The sequence below is a fragment of the Buteo buteo genome, chromosome 10 (assembly GCF_964188355.1).
Source record: "Buteo buteo chromosome 10, bButBut1.hap1.1, whole genome shotgun sequence".
Lineage (NCBI taxonomy): Eukaryota > Metazoa > Chordata > Aves > Accipitriformes > Accipitridae > Buteo > Buteo buteo.
In genome coordinates, this window is record NC_134180.1 from 5,811,603 (window position 1) to 5,837,441 (window position 25,839).

At 60.0% G+C, this 25,839-nt stretch overlaps 3 protein-coding genes across 4 annotated transcripts; all 3 read right to left on the reverse strand.

Annotated features, from left to right (window-relative positions):
* Positions 1-152: 152 nt before the first annotated feature.
* On the reverse strand, positions 153-3,473 carry RAX2 (retina and anterior neural fold homeobox 2). Its single transcript, XM_075037499.1, has 2 exons — positions 3,231-3,473; positions 153-1,300 (listed from the first exon to the last, which is right to left on the reverse strand). Exons 1-2 carry the CDS (start codon positions 3,471-3,473, stop codon positions 857-859), a joined length of 687 nt encoding a protein of 228 aa, XP_074893600.1. The 3' UTR covers positions 153-856.
* An 8,450-nt stretch (positions 3,474-11,923) lies between these two features.
* Positions 11,924-13,476, reverse strand: LOC142035413 (complexin-3-like). The gene is made up of 3 exons (XM_075037501.1): positions 13,221-13,476; positions 12,485-12,572; positions 11,924-12,142 (listed from the first exon to the last, which is right to left on the reverse strand). Exons 1-3 carry the CDS (start codon positions 13,373-13,375, stop codon positions 11,924-11,926), a joined length of 462 nt encoding a protein of 153 aa, XP_074893602.1. The 5' UTR covers positions 13,376-13,476.
* Positions 13,477-14,271: 795 nt separating this feature from the next.
* On the reverse strand, positions 14,272-24,204 carry MATK (megakaryocyte-associated tyrosine kinase). 2 transcript variants are annotated; one of them, XM_075037502.1, is made up of 13 exons: positions 24,043-24,204; positions 19,042-19,098; positions 18,707-18,820; positions 18,451-18,566; positions 17,878-18,097; positions 16,724-16,817; positions 16,558-16,623; positions 16,302-16,401; positions 16,126-16,210; positions 15,875-15,948; positions 15,570-15,765; positions 15,101-15,187; positions 14,272-14,961 (listed from the first exon to the last, which is right to left on the reverse strand). In XM_075037502.1, exons 2-13 carry the CDS (start codon positions 19,048-19,050, stop codon positions 14,779-14,781), a joined length of 1,344 nt encoding a protein of 447 aa, XP_074893603.1. In that variant the 5' UTR covers positions 19,051-19,098; positions 24,043-24,204; the 3' UTR covers positions 14,272-14,778. The 2 variants fall into 2 exon arrangements, with proteins under 2 accessions (XP_074893603.1, XP_074893604.1); XM_075037503.1 differs by lacking the exon at positions 24,043-24,204 and adding an exon at positions 19,487-19,521.
* Positions 24,205-25,839: the final 1,635 nt, after the last annotated feature.

Genomic DNA, 25,839 nt, shown 5'->3' on the forward strand with positions numbered 1-25,839 from the left:
GACCCCGAGGGATGGCTGAGCAGATGCCCCTTGACGAGCCACCGAGGACGTGGTGAAGCACAAAGCCAGTCCCAGCCCGCAGCTGGGGCTGGATCAGATCACCCGTGCCTGGATGCGGCCCCAGTCCCGCACGCAACGGTCAGGAGTGGGATGGGAGGGTGCCCGGGGACGATGATGCTGTATCCCCCCCCAGAAAGCTGCTTCCCGGCGGAGGGTCCGCAGCCTCAGCACGCTAACGAGCGGCACGGCGGGCAGGGCCCCGGTAGCGCCCGACTCCAGCATGCGGCAGCCGTTCAGCTTATCTCTTTACTCACGATACAACTGTCTTCTCGGTGCCGGCACATCTTACCGGCACAACAAGCGTCATGCCCTGACGCGGCTAAAAAAAAAAAAAAAAAAAATCCCCCCAAGTACTCCCTACGAAACTAGAGCTTTTCTGTTTGGTTTTGTTTAAATCTGCAGCATTAAAAAAAAAAAAAAAAAAAAAATTAATAATAATGGGAAAGGGAAGGGGCGTGGGGAAAGGAGGTGTCCGACCGGGGGTGGTGGGTGGCCTGGTAGGATGCCAGAGCCTTGGCCAGATTCCTCAGCCCGGGGCCGGTGCCTCGGCAAGGCAGAGGGGCCGTGGGTGGCTGCCAGGGTGCTCCCCTGCGGCGGGGTCCCGCCAGCACCCCGGCTCGTTCCCCTGCCACCGATGCGCTGGCTCGGCAGGGGGAAGACGCAGCCCGGCAGCCCTGCCCTGCGCCGGCTTTGGTCCTGCTGAGCATCCCACCGTCACCCCCCAACTCCCGCCCCGGGGTTGAGCTGATGCCGGGGGCAGGAGCCGGGGACCGCAGGGGCCGGAGGGGAGCGTTCATCAAATGGGCTGCCAGGTCTTGTCAATGGTCTGAATGTGCTCCTTGGCTTTCATGCGGAGCGAGGCGATGCTGGAGCTCCTCTGGTCCACCTCCTCCAGCGGGTACTTGTCCACAAAGGTGGTGCCGCACTGGTAGGGCGTGGGGGCCATGGGCTGCATGCCCTGCGCCATCGGTGGGGGGGTGTTGAGGAAGGAGTGCCCGCCGTAGGGGGGCTGCAGGGCCTGGGGGGCTCCCATGAAGCCGGGGATGCTGTGGACCGTGGTGGCGCTGGAGATGGGGGACGTCAGCCATGGGTCGAGCGGGAGGGAGTTGGTCATGGGCCCCACGTTGGGGGTCATGGGGGGCCGGTTGAAGGAGAGCACGGGGGTGTCGTGGAGCTTCATGGAGCTGGCCTCCATCTTCTCCTGCCGCCTCCACTTGGCTCGTCGGTTCTGGAACCAGACCTGCGAGGTGAGAGCCAGGGTGAGCCCCACCGTGCCCGGCCGGTCCCTCGCAGTGTGCCCCACGTGCTGTGCCCACATGGGGTCCCCCATTGTGCTGTGTCCCACGCGGGGTGCCCCACATGAAGCGCGCCAGGTAGGGTGTCCCATATGGGGTATCCCATCCCACGCGGGGTGCCCTGTGTGTTGAGTCCCACGCGAGGTGCCCCACAGGGCTCCAGCAATCCCCAGCACATTGTGCACCTCTGCCAAGCCTGTCCCACAAATTCCAGAGACTGAGGGCATCTCTGAGGTATGGAAAGTGAGAGGCGTCACCATGCAGCCCCTGCCCTCGCTGCTCCACAGGAACGCACACCCCGGCTCTGCAAACACCCATACAGTCCTCAGTATAATGTTATCTGGCTTTGAAAAGCCCCTCAGTAAAAGCTTTTAGAAGCCAAACTGCCATGCTTGCACCAAAACCCAGCAGGAACGAGAGGGACCGGTGAGCCGAGGCCAGCGGTGATGTCTCGCCGTGCAGGAGCTGCTCATTAGAGCGCTGGTCCCCGTGTCCCCAGAGCCCCCAGCAGCACATGGCACGGGCCATCTGCTGCGTGATGCGAAGGGCAGTAAAGATGAATGGCTGGACTGCAAAGGGGATGTCTCCCATGGGCTGGTCACAGTTGTTGGTGGGCACTGGGCTATACTGGTGCAAACTTCGTATCCAAAGAAGAGCAAAAAAGCCGGTGAAGGGTCTAGAGAACAAGTCCTGTGAGGAGCGGCTGAGGGAACTGGGGTGGTTTAGTCTGGAGAAAAGGAGGCTGAGGGGAGACCTTATTGTGCTCTACAACTACCTGAAAGGAGGTTGTAGCGAGGTGGGGGTTGGTCTCTTTTCCTTGGTAACAAGCGATAGGACAAGACGAAAAGGCCTCAAGTTGTGCCAGGGGAGGTTTAGATTGGACATTAGGAAAAATTTCTTCACCAAAAGGGTTGTGGAGCATTGGAACAGGCTGCCCAGGGAAGTGGTTGAGTCACCATCCCTGGAGGTGTTTAAAAGACATGTAGATGTGGTGCTTAGGGACATGGTTTTGTAGTGGACTTGGCAGTGCTAAGCTAACAGTTGGTTTTGATGATCTTAAAGGTCTTTTCCAACCTAAATGATTCTATGATTCTGTGAAACTGAATCAGAGAGCTCGGCAGAGGTGTCCCTATGGTCTGGACTGGACTCCCCTTGAAAAAGACCGCATTGTCTTGGACTGGGGCTGAGGCCTGGGAAACTTGGTTCATTTGTAAGGGGATTACTGCTTTGCTTCACAGTGGGTTTGTTGCTTCTTCAACTACCTGACCCCCTCCCTCTCCCTGGTCTCACCCTGTCAATCCCAGGGGTGGTGGGGAGCAGACTGGCAGGACCCAGGCTCTTCCCCAGGCTGCATCTTCCCCCAACGGAGTCTTCTCCTGCAGCTCAGGGAGTGAAATGTCCCCAGCCCTGCCACCACCCCAGAACCACCCACTCCAACAAGCCTAAAACCCCTAAATCCATGAGGATCTTGTGCTTCCCCAGCCCCAAAGACCTGGAAGTGATCATGAGCGGCTGAGGTTTGGCTGCTTTCCCGCAGAATCAGCTGGAGGGATGGAAGCAACTGCCACCAGCAGGGCAAAAAAATTCTCTAAAAACCATCTCCCTGCCCAAATGGACCCTCTGGCACGTGGACCGAACTGGGACCTCGTGGCAGAACGAGGCTCAGCCATTAAATTCCTTCTCTGGTTTTGGCAGGAGCAGCCGGCTCTGTGGAGATGCTGTTCCCGTCTCGAGCAATGGGGAAACTGAGGCACAGAGCAAGGCAGCGGCGGCGGAGCTGGGAGCAGAGCAAAGCTCTCCAGCACGGGGATGGTCCCTCTGCCACTGCCCAGGGGACAGGTCCGGGGTGCTGGGGCCAGCGGGCATCCTCCCTACCTGCACGCGGACCTCCGGCAGGTTGACCTTCATGGCCAGCTCCTCGCGGCTGTAGACGTCGGGGTAGTGGGACTTCTCGAAGGCGCGCTCCAGCTCGTGGAGCTGGTAGGTGGTGAAGGTGGTACGGTTCCTCCGGTGCTTCTTCTTGGGCTGCTCCTCCTCGACGGCGGATGGCGGGGTGCCCTCGCCGTCTCCCGGCTTCCGCAGCTCACCCAGGTCCCCCTCGCACTTATTCAGGAACATGACGGCGCCTGCGAGGGGACCGCAGGGGTTAGCCGGGGCACGGGGACATCGGACCACCCCCCCTCCACGCAACCCCAGCCCGGGGACGGACAGACAAGTGGATGGACGGATGGGAGGATGGGGCGGCCCCAGAAACAGGTTACGCAAAGGCGTAATCCTCTCTTCTGCCGCAGTGTTATCCCGGGGCCGCGGTGTCCCTGGGACTGACCTGGGGTCCTGGGGACGGGTGCCCTGGTCACCCTGTGCTTGGCTCCACTGTGAGATGCGACCAGGCCAATGCACCCACCCGAAGCTAAAAGTCAAATTTCACCCAAAGTGGAGGATTTTAGGAAAGCGCCGTCACTGAGACCTGACCCGACCTCCCCCCTGCCCTGGTGTGGAGGGCACCAAGCCTGGGTCAGCTCTCTCCTTCCAGCCCAGCTCCTCTCCTCCAGCCCCTCTTCCCCACGGGCTACCAGTCTGGCCCCGAAATGCTGGAGGACTCAATGTTGATCCCCAACTGTGGCCGGAGCGACCCGGCGCCATCCCCCGGCTAATAACCTTTTTTCTGCATGCTTATAAGCATTTTCAACCCTTGCAACGTTTCATCTTTAAGCTTTTTATCCAGCATCTGAAATCTTCCCGTAGTATTTGCTGGGGATTAAGGGTCTTCCTCTACCGCGAGGATGTAGGCAAACATGAAAATGGGGCAGAAAGCCGTAATCCTGGGGCACTTCAGCCAAGGGGAAGGCAGACCCGCCGGCAAAAATTCACCTAATGCCCAAATGGGTGTGGGGAGGGAAAGGGACCATCAATTAATTCTTGGAGGGAATAAATGGGGGTCCCGAGAGGGACCATGCCAAGGGTGGGTGTCGAGTGTTGCTCAGGCTGTGCACACGTGGGGTGTCTGTGCAGTGGGCAGCGCGGGTGTGAGCAGCGCGTCTGCAGCAGGCGTGCGTCTGTGCGCGCGCGGGGATGCGCGCAGGGTGCAGCCTGCCTGCGCGGGCAGGGTGGGGGGCTCGGGGTGCGCGCGGTGGGGCGTGGGGGTGCGTGCATGCAGTGGACTGGGCGAGGGGGTGGAACGTGTGAAGCGTGGGTGTGCACGTGTGAGGCAGTTCGTGCCGCATGTCCATCGCGTGCAGTGTGCGCAGTGCGGGTGCAGCGCGCAGTGCCCGGGGTGCAGTGTCCGTGTGCCGTGTATGCAGCGTGCACAATGCAACGCCTGCGCCTGCAGCATGCAGGGCACAGCGCATGTGCGCAGCGCACGCAGTGCGTGTGCAGTGTGCACAGCTCAGTGTGTGTGCAAGGAGTGCAGTGTGTGCGACGTGTGCGGGGCGTGCCCAGCGTGGGGGCGCAGCGTGAATCCGCGCGCAGTAGCTGTGGGCATGCAGCGCGTGCAGTGTGCGTGCAGTGTTTGCACAGCGCGTATGGTGCCTTTGTGTGCAGTGCACACAGCGCGTGCAGCGGAGGCATGTGCGGAGCGTGCAGCGCATGCCATGCAGTGCAGAGCACGCTGCGTGTGCAGGTGTGCAGTGTCTATCTGTACAGCATGTGCAGCGCACCCAACACGTGCAGCGCGTGCCCAGCGCCCCTGCAGCGCGCTGAGAGCAGGTGCTCTGCGTGTGCGACGCGTGCAGGCTGCATGTGCGGTGCGGCGGGTGCGGCATGTACGACGCAGGCAGCGCGTGCCCAGGGGCCGCGCGTGCAGCGTGTGCAGCACGCGGCGTTCGCGGTGTGCGTTGCACGCGCAGCGTGTGCAGTGCAGGCGCAGGGCCCGCGCGCAGCGCATGCCGTGCACGTGCAGCGCTGTGCCCGCAGCGTGTGCGGCTTTGGGAGCTGCTGGCCCCCCAAGACGCCCCACAGCCCCTCGTGGGGTGTGCTGTAGCCCCCGGGGGCTCTGGCCGGCTCCGGGTCTGGCCCTGCTGCTGCAGGGGGGGGCCGCAGTCTCGGGGTGCCCCAGGGGGAGCCGCCAGCCGGGGCAGGGGTGCTGGGTGCTGCACCCTGGGGTGCCCTGAGGCAGGGGTGAGTGGGTGCTGGGGGGAGCAGGGGCCCCGTTGTCGCCGTGCGAGCATCGCGGCGTGTCCCGGGGCTGGGGACACAGGGAGGGGATGGGGGTCCGCCGCCACCATCCCGCTCTCACTCACCCGCTTCTCATTTGCGCAGCTCTGCACCTGCAAGGAGAGGGGAGAGGGGGTGTGAGAAACTATGGAGTATGGTATTGTTTATTAAGATTTATGTTAAGCCCAATGCAAAGGTCGAACCGTAAAGGATAAGATAACCGCCAGATGTTCCAGGGAGGAAGACTTCTTATCTCCTCAACGACCCCAGGAGGCAGAAAACGAACTCCTATCAACAACTGAAGCATGTGCAGAGTATCTCCACTACTTCACGAGCACGGAAGTAAAGATGTATAAGAAGGGACTGTTTAAACTATTTTTCACGGCAGTTGGCGGAGCGCAGACTCCCCTGCCGTCCAGCGCTGTTTTTGCTCATATTCTACTTGCTATAATCAATAAATTACAATTGGGTTGTAATCTGTTGTGGTCAAAATTTATAACAGGGGTGAGCACCCAGAGCCCCCGCCTGGGGCACGGACCTCCCGGGGGACCCAGCACCCCATCAGGGTCCCCTGCCTGCCCTGCCCAGCCATGTTCAGCGGCCCCACAGGGCAATGGGGGGGGACCTGGGGCCGGGGGGGGGATTGGGGGCATCTGGGGCAGATGGGCACTGGGGGGGACGGCTGAGACAGGCCTTCGGGGCGGGGGGGGGGTTGGGGACAAGATGGGGCAAGCGGGAGGAGAGAAGAGGTGGAGCAATGGGGGGGGACAGGGACGAGCTGCGGTGATGGAGGTCAGGGCCAGAGCTGGGGGCAGCCCCCGTCGTCCCCCCAGCCTGACCCCCTCTGAAAGCAAAGGAGGCTAAAAAACCCCCGGGAAGCAGAGCAAACCCTGGCACGGGAGCAGGAATGAAACGAAGAACAGCAAAATAACCAAGCAGAAGTGACCCGGCAGCAGGACGGCAGCACCGGACCCTGCAGGATGGGGTTGCGAGGGCCGGGATCTCGTCCCCCCATTCCCCCCCACACACACTCTGCCTCGTCCTGGCCGGGGTCACGGATGTCCCTGGGCGTGGAAAGGGGGGACCCCGGCGAGGTCGGGCTGGGGGACATCGACATCAGCCACCCCATAGTCCCCATCTTCCAGGGACTGGCCCCAGCACCCCCGAGCCTTCACCGCCGGCGTTTCGGCAATCCTGCCTAAAAACGGGCAGCGCTGAGCGGGTACGGCAGCGAAAGCCGCCTCCCTGCTCCCGTCGGACATTTTCCTGTGGCTACCGTCATCCCGGCGGCAATTTTTGGGCTTAAGCCCTTAAGCTTTAAAATTGTGCTGGGAACCACAAGGACCTGAAGCCTTGGGAGGGGTTTTTTCCCCCCATCTGCTCGATGCCCCAACCCGTGGTTTTCCTGCAGGGGCTGCCAGCCGGGGGAGAGGGGGCGCCTGTTATTAAAGACACCCAAAAAGGCATCAGAAACAGCATCAAGCCCTGGTTGAAATGGGTAAAAAAATTGCTTCCCCGGTGCTGGAAAGCAGCAGAGCATCAGTGAGGACAAGTGGCCTCCCCCAGCAGCGGGGACAGCCTGGGGACAGCCCCAGCTTTCTCCAGGTCCCATTTTTTGGCTTTCCAAAGCCCGTCTGGGTGCAGAATTTGGCCGCCCGGGCTCAGGCCGCCTGGGACGGGCTGTTTGCAGTGGCCGGCGTGGGCGGTGGGGAGTGTGGGTGGCTCCTGCCCTCCGGCCCTGGGTGTAAATCGGTGCGAGTGATGCTGACGGGCGGCCAGCACCCACTCCCGAGCCCCCAGGGAAGGGTGCCAACCCCGGCCCCAGCCCCAGGCGCACCCTGGGGACACCCGCTCCCTTTTTCAGCACCTTTCCCCGGCGCTTCCTCCCGAATCGGAATAAAACGGCGTTACCTGCTGGGCCCAACTCGGCTTTTCCAGGAGTATTTAACTTTGCCGGTCCCTCCTGGGAACCAAACAAGCGGCTCAACCTCACCAATCTCGCAGCTTTGGCAGCCAAAGTTGCCTCTAGTCTTCTTATTTGTCACAGAACCGCCGCGCTAAGGCTCGGGAGAATCTTTATTTAGTGTTGCAGATGTCACCAAGGCACCGCAGATTGGAAATGAGTCCAAAGGATTAAGACGAGGTTATTAATTGGAGGCCTTCCCCTTTAAGAATGATTGACAGTTACTTTCTGGACAAGTAATTGCTCTAAATGTCCCCCCAGCGCGGGTCCGGGGGGGCGGCGGCGGACAAAGCCCCGAACTGCCTTCCCCACTCAGATTGTCTCCCCACAAAGGCGTCCTGCTGGAGTTTGCCTTGTAATCCCCTCATTACGGGCGAGGAAAAAGAATTAGGAACAGGGGGAGCGGAGAAGAAAGGCCGGGGTGGTGGGGGGGAGGGGGGAGGATTTCCTTCGGCCGCCGAGGCTCTGCCCCGGGAATGGGGTCCAGGGCAGGCGCCCCAAGTCTCGGCGGGATGGGGATGCTGCGGTGGTGGGTGTCGTGTTCCCCCCGCCCTGGGATGGGGATGATGAGCTTGGGGGTGGCCCTGGTGACGGCATGTGTGGCCCCGTGGGCTCCCGGTGATGCTGCCTGCAGAGCCCTGCCCATGTGGGGAGCGGGGACGGGGACCGGGGATGGGGAGAGGTGTGACAGCCGGCGACGGGCACTGGGTGTGGGGACAGAGATGAGGACCAGGCATGGGGTCCAGCTGTGGGGATGAAGTGTGGGGACCGGGTTTGGGGTCTGGGGACCTGCTATGGCGTCTGGGTGTGGGGACCGGGTGGGAGGACCAGGCGTAGGGACCAGGCACCCTGAACAGCCTTGGGGACCTGGTGTGGACACCAGGCGTGGGGAAGAGCCGTGGGGACCAGGGGTAGGGACCAGGCATGGGGACCAAGTGTGGGGACCAGCCGTGGGTTGCAGGCATTGGGCACCGTCCACGGCACCAGGCGTGGGGATAATTCACGGACATGGGACTGAGCACGGGGACTGGGCGAGGGGACACGCTGTGGGGACCAGCTATAGGGTCCAGCCGTGGGGACCATCCCTGGGGGCTGCCCACAGGCCCTCGCCGTGGGGGTGTGGGGCAGAGGCAGCCGGGCTGGGGGGCAGAAACACCATCCCTCTCCTCCCCCATCCCACTGCCGCCCCGGGGATCCCAGCTCAGTGGGCAACGGGAACATCACGATGGGGGTCCTGGGGTGCTCCGGTTGGGGTGTGCTCAGTGCTGACCGGACACCCCCCCCCCATCCTGCCAGGCAGGTTTTGCCCTTTTCTTTTTCGGTTTACTTTTGCTTTCTCCCAAAAGCCTCTTCCTGCCACCTGCAAACTCTGCCACCCCCAGCCACCGTCTCGGCTTCCTCCCACTCCCTTCCTCTCCTCGCCATGGTTCCCCTTTCGGGTGGCAAATGTCAGTGTGGGGTTTTTGGCCCCCCGCCCCCCTGACCCCGTGCCAGATGGCTGCTGGCCCCACACAGGTCTGTGCCCTCCCCAACAGAACTGCTGCCGGTGGGACCCCGCAGCCACCTCTGCACCCCAGTTTGGGCCCGGAGGCCATCTCGGCGTCCCTCCCAGCCGGGCTGTGCAGCTTCGCCTGCCCCATCTGACACTGCTCTGGGGACAGAGTGACGCTGTTTTGGGGATGGCATGCTACCACCCAGGGGACAGCGTGCCACCACCCCAAGGATGGCGTGACCCCGCACCGGGGATGGCGTGACATGCCCCTGGGGCTGGGGTGACACCCCCCACGCCACACAGCCCCGCTTGCAGCAGGGGTGTGCAAGGAGGTGCTGCCTTCGGGGGCGGTTTGGGGACATCCCCAGGCGCAGGGATGACACGTGGGGACGGGGATGCAAACAGGCACCTGGACCTGCTGCTCCCACTCACCGGGGGGCCAGCGCTCGTGCCCACGCCGACCACCTCGGTGGGTGCCAGATCTGGGTCCCCTGCTCCGGTGGCTTCCCCCAGGGTGCCCCCCCAGCCCCGGTGGGCGCAGAGAGATGCCGCCATGCCAGGACCTGTGGTCCCTGGGGTGCCAGGGCTGGTTTTAGGAGCGGGGGGCTGCCCAGCTGCCTGGCTTTGGCGCTGCCCACCGGGCAGTGTGCGTGGCGCCGGCCCCGCTGGCCGCCTTAAGGTGTTGGCTCGCACGGGGAGGGGGGAGGCCAGCAGGCTTATTTGCCAAATGATTATAATTGCCTTTTAGGAGCAGATAGCAAATTGATTTGCTTCCTCGTCCAAGGCCCGTAATCGCTTCATCACTTTAAAATATTAATGCTATACTTCTTTGCTAGTTTCCCAATTACCCTAATTGAAGGCAAATTGGTTAAGAAGGTGCAATGCAGAGTATCAGGGGGTTTAGTTCACTCAAATGACAGTTTTAAACCTCCCTAATCCTATTAGCGGGCAAAGCTGCTAACGCTTAGAGACGCTGCGTCAGCTTACCGGGGCGGTGGGGCCGGAGGCGGGGGTCGGACCGGGGGGCGGCCGGGGGCCACCGGCCTCACGTGACCAGCTCGGCCGAGGATTTATCACTTTTTTAGTTCATTAAGAGGCCTTGGGCAGGCGGGGAGGCAGCAGGGGTGACCCAAAAGGGTGCTGAGTGGGAGGCAGGTGGCAGCGGGGGGGGCAGGACGATTAGCTAAGGAGACCTGGTGGAGGGTCCTGACCCGAATCCCAGCCAGCACTGGGAGCTCCTGCGCAGCCCCACTGGGAGTACTGGGAGCAGGACTGCCTGTCAGGGTGGGATGAGGCCCCGGTACAGAGCGGAGATGGAGGAACCCACCGTGACAGGGCACGTTGGGGACTTCGGTGCCACCATCCTGGCCGCTGGCACTCAGCCTCGAGCCCCAGCCCTGGGGAGAGTGAGAACGTGGGGTGGGAACGGGGCTGTGCCGGGTGCCACGGCTGCTGCCGCCCCATCAGGGACCTGGCCGGGGAACCGGTGGGGACATGGACGGCCCCATCCCGTGCAGCACAGGTGAATTTTTGAGCCTAAATGGGAGATTTTGCAAGTTCTGAAGAAAGGCTGGCGAGCAGGAATGGTAGCAACGGCAGGAACAGTGGGGACAGCAGGGCCACCAACCACGAGGAGGGTCCCAGGGATCCAGCCCTGATGTGCCTGTCACACACTCCCTGGGATGCTCCAGCAGTCACCAGCCCCTTGACTGGTACCTGGAGGGGTGGGTGCCCGGGGAGAACCGAGCACCTCATGCACCCAGGGACTTTCTTGCTGGAGTTCCTACAGCTCTGGGTGCTCCGGCCAGGGTGGCTGAGACCTGTGGCTCTTGTGACAGCGATGAGTGAACTCCGTGGCACAACTCCCACCACACCTGCGCTGGATTCGGTCGCTCCCTCCCAGCCCCGCTGCCGCAGTCGTAGGCAGCCCAGGGCAGGGCTGTCCCCGCTGGCCTTTCCGGAGCAGATGGCCCCAGCGTGGGGAGGACGGAGGGGGCTCAGCGCGTCCTTTCTTTCATGCAAACACAGCGTGACTCCCCCGGCGGCTCCTGCTCCAGCGGGGACGTGCCGTTGGGGCCAGCGCTGGCGGTACATTTTACAAAGGTTCAGCTAGCTTAGTCCTCGGGGACAGGCTACTCAGGCAGATTAAACCTCGCTAAAATAGGCAGGTATTAGTGATCTCAGCAGCCCCCAGCCTTCCGGCGTGGCGGCTTTTAAGCCAGTGCCACTGCCGAACACCCAGGAGAAGGGAGCAAGTCCCCGAAGGGGCAAGAGGTCTGGGCACCCCGGCCCCGGCCAAAGGGACCCTGTGGCAGGGGGATGCTTGAGGGTAGGTTTAATGCTACCACGACCCCTGCCAGTGCTTACCCCCAAGGAATGTCCCGAGGGGGGGGCCCTGGGTCCCGCTGGCTTCCGTGCACCACTGGGGTGCAGCCGTGCCTGGGGGATGCTGCAGAATGGGGGGATGGATCTGGCAGCTGAGCGTAATGGGCTGGGTGCTGGCTTGGGGGCACTTGGGGCAGTTCTGCTGCAGCGGTGTCATCGTGTCCTCCTCCCGCCCAGGACAGGGTTCGTGCAGGCAAGGGGTACGGCAGGAAAACCAGACTGGTGCCAGTAAAAGCCATGTTTATTGAGCCAAATGGTGTGTGAGGCTCCTGGGCTGGTTCCTGCGGGTGATGGAGCATCAGGGACCACCACTGGCCCCATCCAGGGGCTCACACCAGGGGCATTGCAGGGATGGGCTTGGCCAACACAGCTAGAGGGGACCCAGGTGTCCTGCATCCCAGCACCCACCCAGAGCACCCCAGAAAAGCAACAGGGAATGATTTTGGGGAGGAATTCCCACCCTTCAGTGTGTATATTGGGACCCCCACCCGCATCCCATCACTCCCAGGGCGGGCAGCAGGGGCTGAGCACCACCGCTGTCAGTGTTACCCACCGGCAGGGTGGGCAGCGATGCTACATCAGGGTGCACTTCTCCTTCACCTCGTCCACGCTGCCCAACGCGCGGTCCCGCAGCGCCGGCAGGTCAACCTCCCGCAGCTTTGTCAGGAAGGCAAAAGCCCCGGCACCGCCATCCTCCTCCTCTTCCTCCTCGCTGTGCACCATGGCGGCCAGCTCCTGCGGCAGCTCCACCGCGCCGCCGGCGATGTGCAGTTGAGCATCATCCCGCTCGTCCTGCGCACAGATGGGAGATGGCATCGGGGTTACCCACCAGGCGCCCACCAGCCGTGGGGGTGGGGGTCAGGGGGTCAGCAGGTCCCTCAGGGCCAGCTGGGCGCTGTGGGAGTGTTGGGGATGCCAGGGGGACGCTGGCATTGCCCGGTTCCACATTCGGACGGCTGGACGGACACGTGGACGGACAGGACGGATGGAGACAGCGGCCGTTTGCTGCCCTCTTCAGGAATCCTCTCCCCTCCCGGGGGAGACCTGGCAGCCGCCTGGCCTGGGGCTGTCCCGGGGGCTGGAGGAGCTGGGGGAAGACCCCCGAGGTCCCACCACAGGCGGGCTGGTCCTTACCTGGGCCAGGTGGTACTTGTCCCGCAGGTGCATCCGTACAGTGGCCCGTTCTGCCTTCCTCCGCACGAAGGCCTTGTCCCGCTCCATCCTGCAGCAGCGGGCACCCACACTGTCACCCCCCCACCTCACCAAGCCCCCTGCCAGAACTGCCCCCCACCCCTGGCATCGCCCCAGTCCTCTGGCAGCAGCACGGCTGTGCCAGCCCCGGGCTTAGGCAGGAGAAGAAGGGGGTGCAAATGTCCACAAGAAGGTTGCAATGGGGACCTGGGGGCAGGGGCCACATCCTACCCCTCCAACCCCAGCAGGGATGCTCAGCGAAGGTGCCCGTTGGAGGGACTTGCTCCTCCTGTGGCCTCTCAGCTCCCTGATGCTGGGCCACCGGGTCCCCACAGCACCCCGACCCAGGGAGGTGGGACCGTAACGCAATCCCGTGCTGGCCCCTGTCGTCCCTCAGCTCCACGGGCGCTGGGCTGGCACCAGACACCCACCGCTCTAGGGCGCTGACGCCCAGGGGTGCCCCTTGTCACCTACGGTGCACCGAGCCACTGTCCCTGCCCCGTGCCAGCACCCACAGGGACCTCCCGTCCTGCACCAAAGGGCACCCGCTTTGCCCCTGTCCCCTGCCCCGGCTGCGTCCCTATCCCTGTCCCACCCTGGGGACAGCCCACGGCGGGTAGGACCCCAGTCCTGGTGTCTGGTGGACCCCAATGACCCCCCAGCGCCGGCGAAACCTTACTTCTCCTCCAGCAGCTGCTGCTGGTACTCCTCAAACTCCTCGCGGGCCATGCCGTTGGGCAGCGTGGCCACCTTGCCATCCTTGGGGGACCCCTTGGGCGGCTCCTCCTCACCCCTCCGAAAGCTCTTCAGGGCGGCCGTGAAGAAGGAGGCCATGGGTGGGTGGCTGTGGCAGCCCGTGCTCCACAGTGCCCGGTGCCGCCGAGTCCCTTCCCTGGGGCCAGCGCCTGCAAGGTCAGCGGGACCGGCTGCCCCAGGGGCACCGCGGATCAGGGGAGGATTAAGGCATTAGGAGGGGAAGCCACCAGGGTGGAAAGACCTTCCCGTGCTGCTCGCTGCACCCAAGGGTGCTTGGGGGGGGACAGCAGTGCAGGGGGACGGTGGTGCGGGGGGACAATGGGGTGCTGCCTCATCAGGGCGATGGAGAGGTGGAAGGGGCCGTTGAGCTCCAGCGCACCCTGGATTGGGCTGAAAGACCCCCCCCATTGCATGGGCCCCAATGGAGGGCAGCACCCGCAGGGCCAAATCCTGTTGCGGGGAGCCCTGCACCGTGGGCGCCTAAAGCCACCCACACTGGCACAGGGGGGGTTGGAGGCGCAAGAAGTCGGTGCAGAGGAGACACAAGAGGATTAGCTGAAAAAACCCAATCGAGGGTCAAAGGACTGGAAGGAAGACGAGGCGGCGGGCGGGCGCACACACACAAACACACACGCGCGCGCGTGCGGCCCCATGCCCCCGTTAATCCCAGCTCCACCGAGACGTTGAGATTGCTTGGGAGCCGGCGGGGCCAGGGGCTTCCTGCTGCTGGAGGACGTGCCCTGCTCCCGTAATCTATATGCAAGCAATTCCCATACAGACTCTGATTAAAAGAATAATCCCCGGCTGCGCAGAGCCCCAAGGGGAGAGGGGCCGGGCTGCGCATGGGGGGCTCTGAGGGCTGGAGCTCCTGGACACCCCCCAAGCCTTTCGTTGTGCTTTGCCAGGTCCCAAGTGAGGGATAGGCCTAATTTGAGCTCGGAGACTTAAAGATGCTGTTTAACTAATTTCTTTGGTTTAATCAAAAAGCCCAAATCTGTGTGGTTTAGCTGGCTGCGCCCAGCGTCCCCGCGCGGGGCCGGGTGGCTGGAGCGGGGCTGCGGCGGGGTTGGGGTTTCATCCTCCAGCAAATGGAGATGTCCTGTCCTGTCCCCTGTCACCAGGAGGGGCAGCTTGAAAGGACCCCCACGTCCAGCACCTGCTGTCCAGGGCTGAGTGTGGGGTGTGTGGGGCATGGACCCCCCTTGGGGGCTGCTCTCCCCACCCCAGCAGGTCAAGGGAGATCGACCCCATGGGAACCTTCTCTGGGATGTGTGGTGGGAAGAAGGACCCATGCCAGGATGGGGGGTGGTTGTTGCCTCCTCTTTGGGTGCCCCATTGTAGGAGAGACCCCCCCACCAACTGCTGCCCCATCTCCACAGGGAGAGAGCGGTGCCATGGTCCACCCCTTGCCATGCCGCTCCCAACCCCGGCGGGTCCGGGGTGGGGGCTTCTGGCCATGGATCCCAGGAACAGGACAGGGGTTAAACATCCCTCAGGTGCTTCAGCTCCTTCTGCAGCTTCTCTGTGATTTTCTTGAAGGATGGCCGCTTGCCCGGCTCCAGCTCCCAGCAGCTCTTCATCAGGGCATAGACGGCGGGCAGGCAGCCCTCGGGGGGCTCCATACGGTAACCCTGCTCCAGCAGCTCCGTCACCTCCTTCAGGCTCTGGCAGGATGGAAAAGCCAGCTGGGATCTCCCCTTCCACCCCTGCCAGAGGCTCACCCTGGCCAGCGGACATGGGATGTCCCCGTCCCATCGGTGCCAGCGGGGTGTGACCTGCGGCGTCCCCCAGCACAGCACTCACCAGTTTAGGGTACGGCGCCCGTCCGAAGGAGAAGGTTTCCCACAGGAGGATCCCGTAGCTCCACACGTCCGACTTGGAGGAGAATTTCTGCAGCAGCAGGAGGAGGGGTAGCTGAAGCCGGCCGGGGGCCGTGCTGGGCACCCATCCCTCCCTGAGGGCAAGAACAGGAGACAGCGCCTGCCTCCCACCACCCCCAGCTCCCCGGGGTGCGAACCCCCTCCCATCACCCACATGGCCTTGGGTCCATCTTGCCGCATCCCGCCGGAGCTCCCCCAATTCCAGCTACGCACCAGGGCAAGGACTGGTCAGGACAGAACCTGAACTTCAGGAGATGCAGGGCTGAATGTGCCAGAAGCCACCATGGGGCATGGATGGGTTGGCGGGAGGGGGGACAAGCAGGGGGGACCCAAGGGGGTGAGCTATTTTGGGAGGACTGCCCAGCCCCCCCTCCCTTCCCACCATCACTCACGTTGTGTTTCAGGGCCTCCGGGGCCGTCCACTTCACGGGCAGCAAAGTGGCGTCCGCACCCTTGGGATTGACCCGCGCCAAGCCGAAATCGCTCACTTTGGCCACGTTCTCCTCAGAGATGAGGATGTTGCGGGCAGCCAGGTCCCTGTGCACCAGCTTCTTGGACTCCAGGTAGTCCATGCCCTGAGCCACGTCCCTGCCACGGCCACGTGAGGCAGAGCACGGTGTCACCGCGTGTCCCCCAGGGTTGCCTGGGGGGACACAGAGCACCAGTCCGCAGCTCAGAGGGAGGGAGATGGACTTACAGAGCAAACAGGAGGAGCTGCTGGGTTGGGACAAGCGCCCGGCCCCGTGTGCGCAAGAAGTTCACCAGGTTGCCCTGATAGAGGAGGAGAAACACATAAGGGCCAACGGGACGAGGCTGCCCTGAGACTTTGCCTCCCGTGGGGGCTGCAACACCCTGCACCCATCCAACTCAGCCCCCAAATGGGGATTTTGTCCCCAGATCCAAGCAGCGACGGGTCCCGCTGGCCAAGAACCAGCCGGGTGCTCTCACCTTGCTCATGAACTCCATGACAATGTAGAGGCCGTTGTGCAGGATCACGCCACGCAAACACACCAGGTTTTTGTGTCGGACCTTCCTGAAATGGAAGGGATCCGGGTCAAAGGGGTGCCTGTTCATCCCCGGGTCATGGGGCAGGATTGGGCCACATCCTCCCACAGGTCACTCACGTCATGGCAGCCGTTTCGGTGAGGAAGGCCTGGGCGGTCACGTCACACTTGATGTTCTTCACAGCCACCTTCTGCCCCATATACTCACCCTGCAGGACATCTGGGAGGGAACACGAGGTGTCAGGCTCAGCCCCGTACCTGACCCCCCCATCCCAAGCTGAACCCCCCCATGCCATGGGATGGGGAGGGGACGTCAGGGGGTGCCATTTGGGGAAGGCTATGGCCAGGGAACCTCCAACCCCATCTTTCCACCTACCTCCAAACTCGCCTTGCCCGATGCGGTCTCCCAGGGTGAGGTGCTGCAGGTTCAGCAACCAGCCAGCTGAGCACAGGCACAAGGGTATGTTAGCAGGGGCCGCCAGTGGGGCCGTGCTGCCTTGTCCCCAAAATCCAGCCCGTGACCCTCTGCCGCCATCCCCTACCTTTCGCCAACTCCTCCTCGGCTGACTTCATCCCGGTTTTCGGTTTGGGCTTCACCAGCTTGGTGCAGATGGCTCCCTGCTCCTTCATGTAGTGCTGCCGAGGGATGAAAAGACAGAGGTGATGCGGCGATGCCATCTCTTACCCCGAGCTCAGGGCATGAAGCCACGAAATGGCTGTGGAATGCTCCATGGGACCCCACCACCATCGCCACCCTTGCAGGGCCCAGAGCCCCTTCAGCTCGGACAGCACAAAATGCTGGTTTTTTTCCCCAGTGCTGCAATTTGCAGCCCGTGTCTCAGCCCTGCTCCCCTCCGGGCACAGCCAGGTTAACACCATGATGGACCATGGGTGACATAGGATGCTACTGGTGAGCCAGACAGCAGCCGATGGGGTTAAAACCCCCGACGGGCGCTGCAGCAGCAGCCAAGGGTGGTTTGCAGAGGTGACTTGAGCGGAAGCAGCAGGACGGCCAGTGTGGTTACAGAGCCGGGCCAGGGCAGCTGAAAGAGGAAAGGACCCACCTGAAAGCAGAAGTTGTGTCTAAATGAGGAAAACATATGAGAGTGCAACCCCCTGGAGAGGAGACAGGCAGCAGCTATGAGGCAGGGTGAAGATGGACCTTAAGGAAGAGCTTGCTGGAAGGGCGAGAGCTAACGGGGCAGCCCAGGAGCCCCACGGGGTCAGCAGGTGAGAGGGGGGCTCGGAAGGGAGAGAAACACGGCAAAACGCCTCAAAGCCTCGGTGGGGCTCAGACGGTGGCCTGGTCTCGTCCTCACCCCCTCGTCCAGGGGTAGCAGAGGCTGCCAGGATCTTCATTTTCCAAAATGCCCTGAGCCCCACTGCTGTGCGAAGCACCGAATGAGCAGGGATGGGGGGAAACGTGGCCCTGGGCAGGGGACCAGGGCTGCTGCCGGCACGGCTGGTTCACAGCAGAGGACATCCCTGGGGCATCCCAGATCTGTCCGTTGCATCCCAAACTGAGTGGGAACCACGAGCCTTTGGCAGGGACAGAAAATTACACCGGGTAACGAAATCCAATGAAAACCCACAGGAGAAAGGGACAGGGACCTGCCACTGCTCCGTGTGACCCCATGAGTTTGTCGCCCTTGATCCAGCACCGGCGGGGCTCACTGCCCGGGGAGAGGGCCCTCACCTCGATCATGTCAATGAGGTTGGAGAAGTACTGCTGGCTGTCGATGCTGAGCGTGTTCTCCTCATGCACCACGCGGTAGTGGATGACCTCCTTGCCGAAGCTCACGCACAGCACGTAGTCGCCGGGGTGCCGGACAGACTCGCGCACCAGGAACAGCCCGTCCTCGGGGGGCTGCAGCTCCTGCACCGCCTCCACCCCCGAGATCTTCCCGTGGAACCAGCTGGGGAGAGGGGCATTGGGGAGAAGGGCCATGCTGGCGGGCTTCCCCCAGCACCAGCAGGAAGACAGGGAGAGCAGAGCCCCCACCAAATCTACATAGACCCCACTGCATAAAACCCACCCCCGTGAGGTCCATCCAAGCTGGGTGGGCACAACTGGGGGTCTTTAAAGCCAGGCGCTGGCCCCGGCAAATCCCTCCATCTCCAGGGCATGGCTAAGGGCTGCTCTGCCCCCACCTGCCCACCCAAAACCTGGCTGGGGGAAACGCGCTGGACTCATCCGTTGTCGCAGCTCCCAGGGGCTCAGCTGGGCTGCTGACCCCCAACCCCGGGTGCCCACCCCAGCTGTACTCACGGCATGAGGCTGAGCTTGGGGTCGACGCGGATGGCACCGCGCTCCCGCAGCGCGCTGGCCGCCAGCAGCCCCTCCTGTCCCGTCTCGTTGTGTCTGGCACGGTAGCAGCCCTTGCCCTGGGGGCAAGAGGGTCTCAGAGCAAGGGAAGATAAGGGGGAATCCTGCTGGGAACTGGGGGGGCTGACTCTGGCAGCTCAGCTGATGGCACTAGGGTCCCACCCTGTCCATGCCCTTCTAGAGCAGCCATCGGGCTCACCTCCACGGCCTCGATGATGGTGACCACGTCGCCCTTGCGGAAGGCCAGCTCCTGGGCCTTGGGCTTGGTGTGGTCATGCTTGGCGACGCACTGCGTCCCTGGGGGCCAGTGTTTCTGCAAGGGAGAAGACAGCATCAGCAGGGACAGTGAGAGCTGGCCCCCCCCTCCGCCTCCCACAGCCATTGGGGTCAGCCCCAAGGACCATCTGAAGCCCTGGCTGGGGACAGGGGGCACTGGGCATGAGCCCTGCTCCACCCCACCGTGGTCCCGGGGGAGACGTGTCACCCCAATGTCAGCAGGGGAAGCGCCGGCGTCCCTGTGGCAGCCCCACTCACCCCAGACATGGTCAGCCGTCAGCGCATCAGGGACTCCCTGTCCTCTCCTGCCGCTACCTGCAGAGAAGAAATCAAAGGGGGCTGGGGAGGGATGGGGCTGAGCTGGCCCCGTCCCAGGCCACCACTGCTGTCCCCAAAGGCTCTTCTGGCCCGTGCAGCTCCTGGCAAGCTTGTCCATCACACAGGGCAGTCCTGTGCCACAAGATGGAGAAAAAGGCTTAGAGAAGGCTGCAAACCCTGCCCACGCCAGCTGTACCCCGGGGACACTCCTGTGCCAAAAAACCCAGGTGGGAGCAGGACCCAGCTGTCCTGGCCCCTGCCCCTTCTCCCTGCCTCGGAATCCAAAGATGTGCTCCACTGCCCGCGGGTACTGCTGGCACAACAGGAGCCCATCGCCGCGGCTGCGGGGGTGGAATGAGTTTTTACCAGGAACTTGTTATTTCACCTCCTGTTTCAGCAGCTCCAAGTCATCAGGGCCACAAGACGCACCGACTGCAGGGCCCCACCGACGCTGACGTGGGTCTGATGCGGGGGCTGCCTGCCGCAGGAGGGGTGCTGACGGGCAAGGCTGGGCTGAGGCGAGATTGTCACATCCGCTGACTGTGGGATGATCGCGCAAGGTCCCCGTGCCCCCCCTGCCACCAACTTGTCATGCTGGGCTGCACTTGACTACTTTCTAATTCAAAATTGCACATCTCCTCCTCCTGGAGCCCTTAATCCCCGGTGTCACCTCCAGGGGAGGATCGTAGACTCATAGAATGGTTTGGGTTGGAAAAGACCTTTAAAGATCATCTAGTTCCAACTCCCCTGCTGTGAGCAGGGACATCTCCCACTGGATCAGGTTGCTCAGAGCCCTGTCCAACCTGACCTTGAACACTTCCAGGGGTGGGGTAGCCACAACTTCCCTGGGCAACCCGTTCCAGGGTCTCACCACCCTCATCATAAAACATTTCTTCATGTTGAAGCTAAATCCACTCCCCTTCAGTTTAAAATCATCGCCCTTCATCCTGTCACTATAAGCCTTGGTAAAAAGTCTTTCTTGTAAGCCCCCTTTATATATTGTAAGGCTGCAGTAAGGTGTCCCCAGAGCATTCTCTTCAGGCTGAACAACCCCAACTCTCTCAGCTTTTCTCCATAGGAGAGGTGTTCCAGCCCTTGGATCATTTCCATGGCCTTCTCTGGACCCCCTCTAACAGGTCCATGTCTTTCTTATACTGGGGGCCCCAGTGCTGGATGCAGTGCTCCTGGTGGGGTCTCACCAGAGCAGAGCAGAGGGGCAGGATCACCTCCCTCAACCTGCTGGCCATGCTGCTTGTGATGCAGCCCAGGATACGGTTGATTTTCTGGGCTCCGAGCGCACATCACTGGCTCACATCCACTTTGTCAACCACCAGTATGCCCAAGTCCTTCTCTGCAGGGCTGCTCTCAATCCATTCATTCCCCATTCTGTACTGATACTGGGGATTGCCCCAACCCTGGTGCAGGACCTTGCACTTGGCCTTCTTGAACTTCATGAGGTTCACGTTGGCCCACTCCTCCAGCTTGTCCAGGTCCCTCTGGATGGCATCCTCTCCCCCAAGTGAATCAACTGCATCACTCAGCTCGGTCTCATCTGCAGACTTGCTGAGGGTCCCCTCAATCCCACTATATGTGCCACTGATTAAGATATTAAATTATGGACCCTTGAGGGACACCACTTGTTACTGCTTTCCACTTGGACATTGAGCCCTTGACTGTAACTCTTTGGAGATAGCCATCCAGCCAATTCTTTATCATCTAACAGTCCATCCTCAAACCTGTATCTCTCCAATTTAGAGGTAAGAAAGTTGTGGGGGACCATATCAAACACCTTACAGAAGTCCAGGTAGATGACATCTGTAACTCTTCACTGGTCCACTGATGCAGTCACTCCATCATAGAAGGTTGCTAGATTAATCAGGCCTGGTTAGCCCTTGGTGTAGCCATGCTGGCTGTCTCGAATGACTTCCCTGTCTTGCAAGAGTTTTGACATATCTTTCAGGAGGATCTGCTCCATGTTCTTACCAGGCAGTGAAGTGAGGCCAACTGGTTGGTAGTTCCCAGGGCCCTCCTTTTAAAAAGTGGGTGTGATGTTTTCCTTTTTCCAGTCTCTGAGACCTTTGCCTGACTGCCACAACTTTTTAAATATGATGGAGAGTGGCTTGGCAACTACATCACCTAATTCCCTCAGGACCGTGGGCTGCATCTTGTTGGATCCTGTAGACTTAGGTATGTTCAGGTTCCTCAGGTGGTCTTGAACCTGATCTTCTCCTACAATGTGAGGGACTTTGTTCCCCCAGTCCCCGCCTTGACGTTCCGGGGCTTGAGACACGTGGGAAGAGAGATCACCATTGAAAACTGAGGGGGGGAGTTGAGTACCTCAGCCTTCTCCATGTTGGTTGTCACCAGCACTCCTGTCTTATTTAAGGGGGAGAACACATTTTCTTTAACCTTCCTTTTCTGGCCAATGTACCTGTAGAGGCCCTTATTATTCTTTGCATCCATTGCCAAATTCCAGTCCAACTGTGCCTTAGCTTTCCTGATCCCACCCCTGCACACCCTTCCTTTAGTCTTCCTAGGATACGGGTCTCTGGTTCCACTGCCTGTACATCTCCTTCTTACACTTCGGTTTCACCAGGAGGGCCTTACTGAGCCATGCTGGTTTCCTGCCTTCCTTGCCCGACTTTTTTAACATACTGGAATTCAGAGCTCTTGCATTGTAAGAAAAATGTCCTTGAAGAGCTACCAGCTCTGTTCAGCTCCTTTATCCCTGAGGGCAGTTTCCCAAAGGGCTCCGTCCACTAATTCCTTGAACAACTGAAATCGTGAATGGTGGGACTTGGTGGGCAAATCCTCTCCTGCTGCCTTAGCAGCACAGGGGGCTGGAGGGGGGACAGCCCACCCACTGGGTCGCTGACACCAAGCCTGTGTGGTACTGCCTGATCCACCATGCATCCCCATACCATGGCATCATCCCAAACCTACCACACTCTTAAAAGTCAAGTCATGGCTTCTGTAAGTTTTGGTCTGATTTCAGCACCCTTCCTCCAGATTCATTTTGCAGTTGAAATTCCTCTCTGCCACTGGACAGCAGATGCTTTCTTTCCTTTTCTAAACGAGGGTGGGATTTCTCAGTGCTTGCAGCTCACGCTCTTCAGCTTTGCCAAAGATGCCATCCGATGAGACCCACATCAGTGAAGCTGCTTCGTGCCCACCTTGCTCCTTTGTACCATGGAACTAGATAGTGTGAAGCTATCCCAGCAGCTCGGTGCTCCTCCCTGTTTGCAAGACCTCAAAACAGCCAGGGAAGCATCAGCTTCCAAAGAAGAGAAACGTCTGAGGAGGGGGAGAGGCGATTTCATTCATGCACTGGTTTTCTCGGTGCTCAGTGAACACGAGAGCCTGGGCAGGGCAATGCAGGGCTGGGACCCAGCACTGACTGCACCACTCTCAGGAAACCCCACTGTTGGTCTCGGAAATTTCTACCCAGAGCAGGACGATGTCTTCCCAGCTCAGCTGGGCTGGGAGAGGTGCGGGGGCTCACTCAGCTCCTTGGAGCAGAGATGACAGTCTTTGCTCTATTCCTCTTTTGGAAGGTGAGTCACGGTCACTCCTCTGCATCACCAGTGGTAAACCCCAGCCTGTCTCCATGACGGCAAGGATCTGAGGACTTACCATGCCAGTCCCTATCCAGGACAACAACAAAAAAGGGACAACCGCAGCTGTTGCAAGGTTAATATTAGCAGGCAGCAGTTTTATCTGTTCCAGAAACCACTGTTAGCTAGCACAGACATCCTCCCGTCCTGCAGCCCATCTGTGCCACACGTATTATCTTGGTAGACTGAAAGATGCAAAGGCAGCCGCTCCGTGCCTGCTCCCTGGCAGGCACAGCCAAAGTCTGATGTGACTGGGTGCAGCTCAGCTCACTTCCAGATGGGTGAGGCCCTCAAGGGCACAGAGCTTAAGGACACGGTCCGCTCCATACCCCTTGCCGTGGTACACCCTGGTACAAGGAGGGACATGCTGGCCGAGCCAAGAAGGATGACAGCAGCTCTTACAGTTGGTCCCTCATTTTCTGCTGCTCCAGGACGGTAATTTCTGGTGAAAAGCAGCAACTGTTTGCTCGGTCCTGCCCCTGTGTGCAGAGAGCAGGTGGTGCCTGGAAGGGACAGATCCTCCAGTTTGGGTGCCCAAGGGCCTGGCTTCTCTTCTGCCCAGCTGGCACTAGGGTTTGGAGTGCTGGACATGCACCCCCACATGGATACCTGCCGCTGGCAGAGCCTGGAAACCGGCCAGTGCCTCCACCCAGCCACCAGCGGGCAACGGCAGGGAATCACCTTCCCCCTGGTGACACTCACAGGCCTTGTCCTAAAACAACTATTTGTTCTTGAAGATATTTGGTCCATGCGGTTCCTATCACTGGAATGAACGGTCCCACAAGCAGGATGTGTGGGCAGAAAGCCTGGGAGGAGATATTTTCCCCCTTCTGCATTTTGGAGCTGTTCTACACTTTTTTTTGATCAGTCAACCCGTGTATTTGCAATGAGGATGAGAAGTACAGAAACAGGATGGGGTTTGGTGGAGCCATCCAAACCCTGAACTGGAGAGTTGAGGATTGTTTCCAGTGCACAGAGTTACACCAGCTGAGGAACTGCCAGGACCCAACGGCACAGTGGCAGAAGAGAGGACGCACGCATTGGCAGATTGCACCTCTGCACTGAAATCGGAGCCGGATGCATTCTGCACGTACCTTTGAAACACAAACCCGAGAACTTTTTTACAAACACTCGGCCACGCTAAGGGCCACTCGGACAAACAGCAAGTACAGCTCTTTTGCTGAAAAACAGGTGACACCTGGCCATTTTCCCCACTGACCACAACGCTCTTAACACTACAACACCACATCCATCCCTCTCCGCTGGCAGAGCAGACACGACAACATGTCACCTGCTCTCAGCAACTCTAACAGATCCTTGCACTTACCTCCCAGCAATGTCCATGCAGGGCAATGATGTCTCAGGGTGGCTCACAGCTAATCCTGGACTCAGATTCCTGAATTCCTGGAGAGTAAATTCTCTTTCATATGGAGCAGCAAAGCTTTATTGTCAAGGGCATGCTCCCAGAAAGAGCGACTGCGTTATTTCCTGATTTCTCTTCTGGTAAGGGCTGCAGATGCAGCATCCCAGAGGTCCTAGTGCCTGCTGCCTGCACAGTCAAACATTAATCAGAGATGACTCATTATTTGACAACACTTAAAACAACTTTTACCCTTTGAGGGCACAAGTACACACCCTCACTAGAAATGAGCTAGAATTGGAAATCCTATATCCTGCAGCACTGTATAGCACTCACAGAAAATTAATCAACCACTCTGCAAATAGGGAGATTGGCTGTTACCGCCTCGATTGCCAAGATCAGAGCAGCTACCCAAGGATCGGATGCCCATGGTGGCAGCAGCTTTCCAGGGACACTGAGACTCAGGAGAGGCTGTGGTGGGACCAGGCATCCCGAAGTCTAATCCCATCTCAGCACTGACTTCTGTGAGACTTAGGGCAGGTTGATCCAACAGCACAGCCGCGCCTTGCTGCTCTATGGGGGATGAAAACACAGATGCATCGCAGGCTGGAATGGGCAATTGCAGAGAGACCTTTAAATGAATGCCACCGTCAAATGGCAGTGGCTTATCTATATCCTCCAGCATCCGCAACTAGTGGGGGGGAATAATCGGCCTCCACAGCTCATCATCCCAGCCAGAAAACTGGAGACCAGTTTTGCACTAACATTCAACATTTCCAATACTCTGAGCAAAATAGTAAAAAAGAAGAAGATGCAGTTTCAGGCAAACACCATACTTCATTCAAAGGTCTTGTTTTTTTTCTGTGTACACTGTTTTGTTTTTAATAAAATGGTGTTAAAACCTTCAAAAAATACTGGCTATTCAAGGGCAAAGGCAGTGTAGAAGAAAACTATTCCAATATAACCAGCAGCTGAAACGACTGGCTAGATTCTTCCATCGACAAACAACTTCCCCAAGCCCTTCAAGCCAGTCTGTTCATGGGATTCTTGGGATGTGTTTCCCCAGGAGCAGTGCTTGCATTATCCTCTGGAGTTGTAAGGTTGGATCCTTAGATACCAGGTCTGTTCAAGCTTGAGAATAAACAAAAGAGTACATCCTTACAGCCCCTGCATCACACTCCTGGGGCTCAGCATCAGATCTGTTGGGGTCTGCGCAGTACTTTCTGCGACAAACAGGGATGTTTCATGCTTTTGGGTTTTGCCACATCCGGTTGTCGTTACAGGCGTGACCACGGCCCAGAGAACTCAGCATCACACCCAGGGAACAATTCTCTCAGACTTCATAAACAGGCTTTCCTGTCCTACTGTATGGCCAGCAAAAAGACTCCCACTTCCTTCTGCTGGAGTTGGTCTCCCCCTTTACATATCTGGGTACCTACCACTCAGTCAGTGCCTCAATCTTTAATACATCGATCCTCAAAAACTGCCTTCCTCCCTTTTCCAGTACAGCAAAGTAGATATCTGCACCGCAAGGCCTGGTTCAGTGTGATACAGCTGAATCGCCACTGTGCCCAGGTCCCTCCAAAACAGCCTACGGTGAGCCAAAACATCAAGACTTTGTGGCACTTCTGAAGTCACTGGGTAAACATGCAATCACATGGGAAATGTTTTTCTCGCATCCTAGGCTGTGGCTTTAACCACTTGTCAGTTTTCCTGCTGGCTTCCTTCCTTTGAGTCAGGGAGAGTCAGGCTCACAGTCACAAG

Bases quoted from the DNA above. Each gene is read 5' to 3' on its own strand.
- RAX2 (XM_075037499.1), bottom strand. From the start codon at position 3,473: ATGTTCCTGAATAAGTGCGAGGGGGACCTGGGTGAGCTGCGGAAGCCG. The intron at 1,301-3,230 runs GTAGGGAGGATG...CTCACCTCGCAG, and splicing joins TGCCGGAGGTCCGCGTGCAG to GTCTGGTTCCAGAACCGACG.
- LOC142035413 (XM_075037501.1), bottom strand. From the start codon at position 13,375: ATGGCCTCCTTCTTCACGGCCGCCCTGAAGAGCTTTCGGAGGGGTGAG. The intron at 12,573-13,220 runs GTAAGGTTTCGC...CCGCTGCTGCAG, and splicing joins CAGCAGCTGCTGGAGGAGAA to GATGGAGCGGGACAAGGCCT. The intron at 12,143-12,484 runs GTAAGGACCAGC...ATCTGTGCGCAG, and splicing joins ACAAGTACCACCTGGCCCAG to GACGAGCGGGATGATGCTCA.
- MATK (XM_075037502.1), bottom strand. The intron at 16,624-16,723 runs GTAGGGGATGGC...GCCTGTGCTCAG, and splicing joins CGAGGAGGAGTTGGCGAAAG to CTGGCTGGTTGCTGAACCTG. The intron at 15,766-15,874 runs GTAAGTCCATCT...TGGCCGTGGCAG, and splicing joins CAGCTCCTCCTGTTTGCTCT to GGACGTGGCTCAGGGCATGG.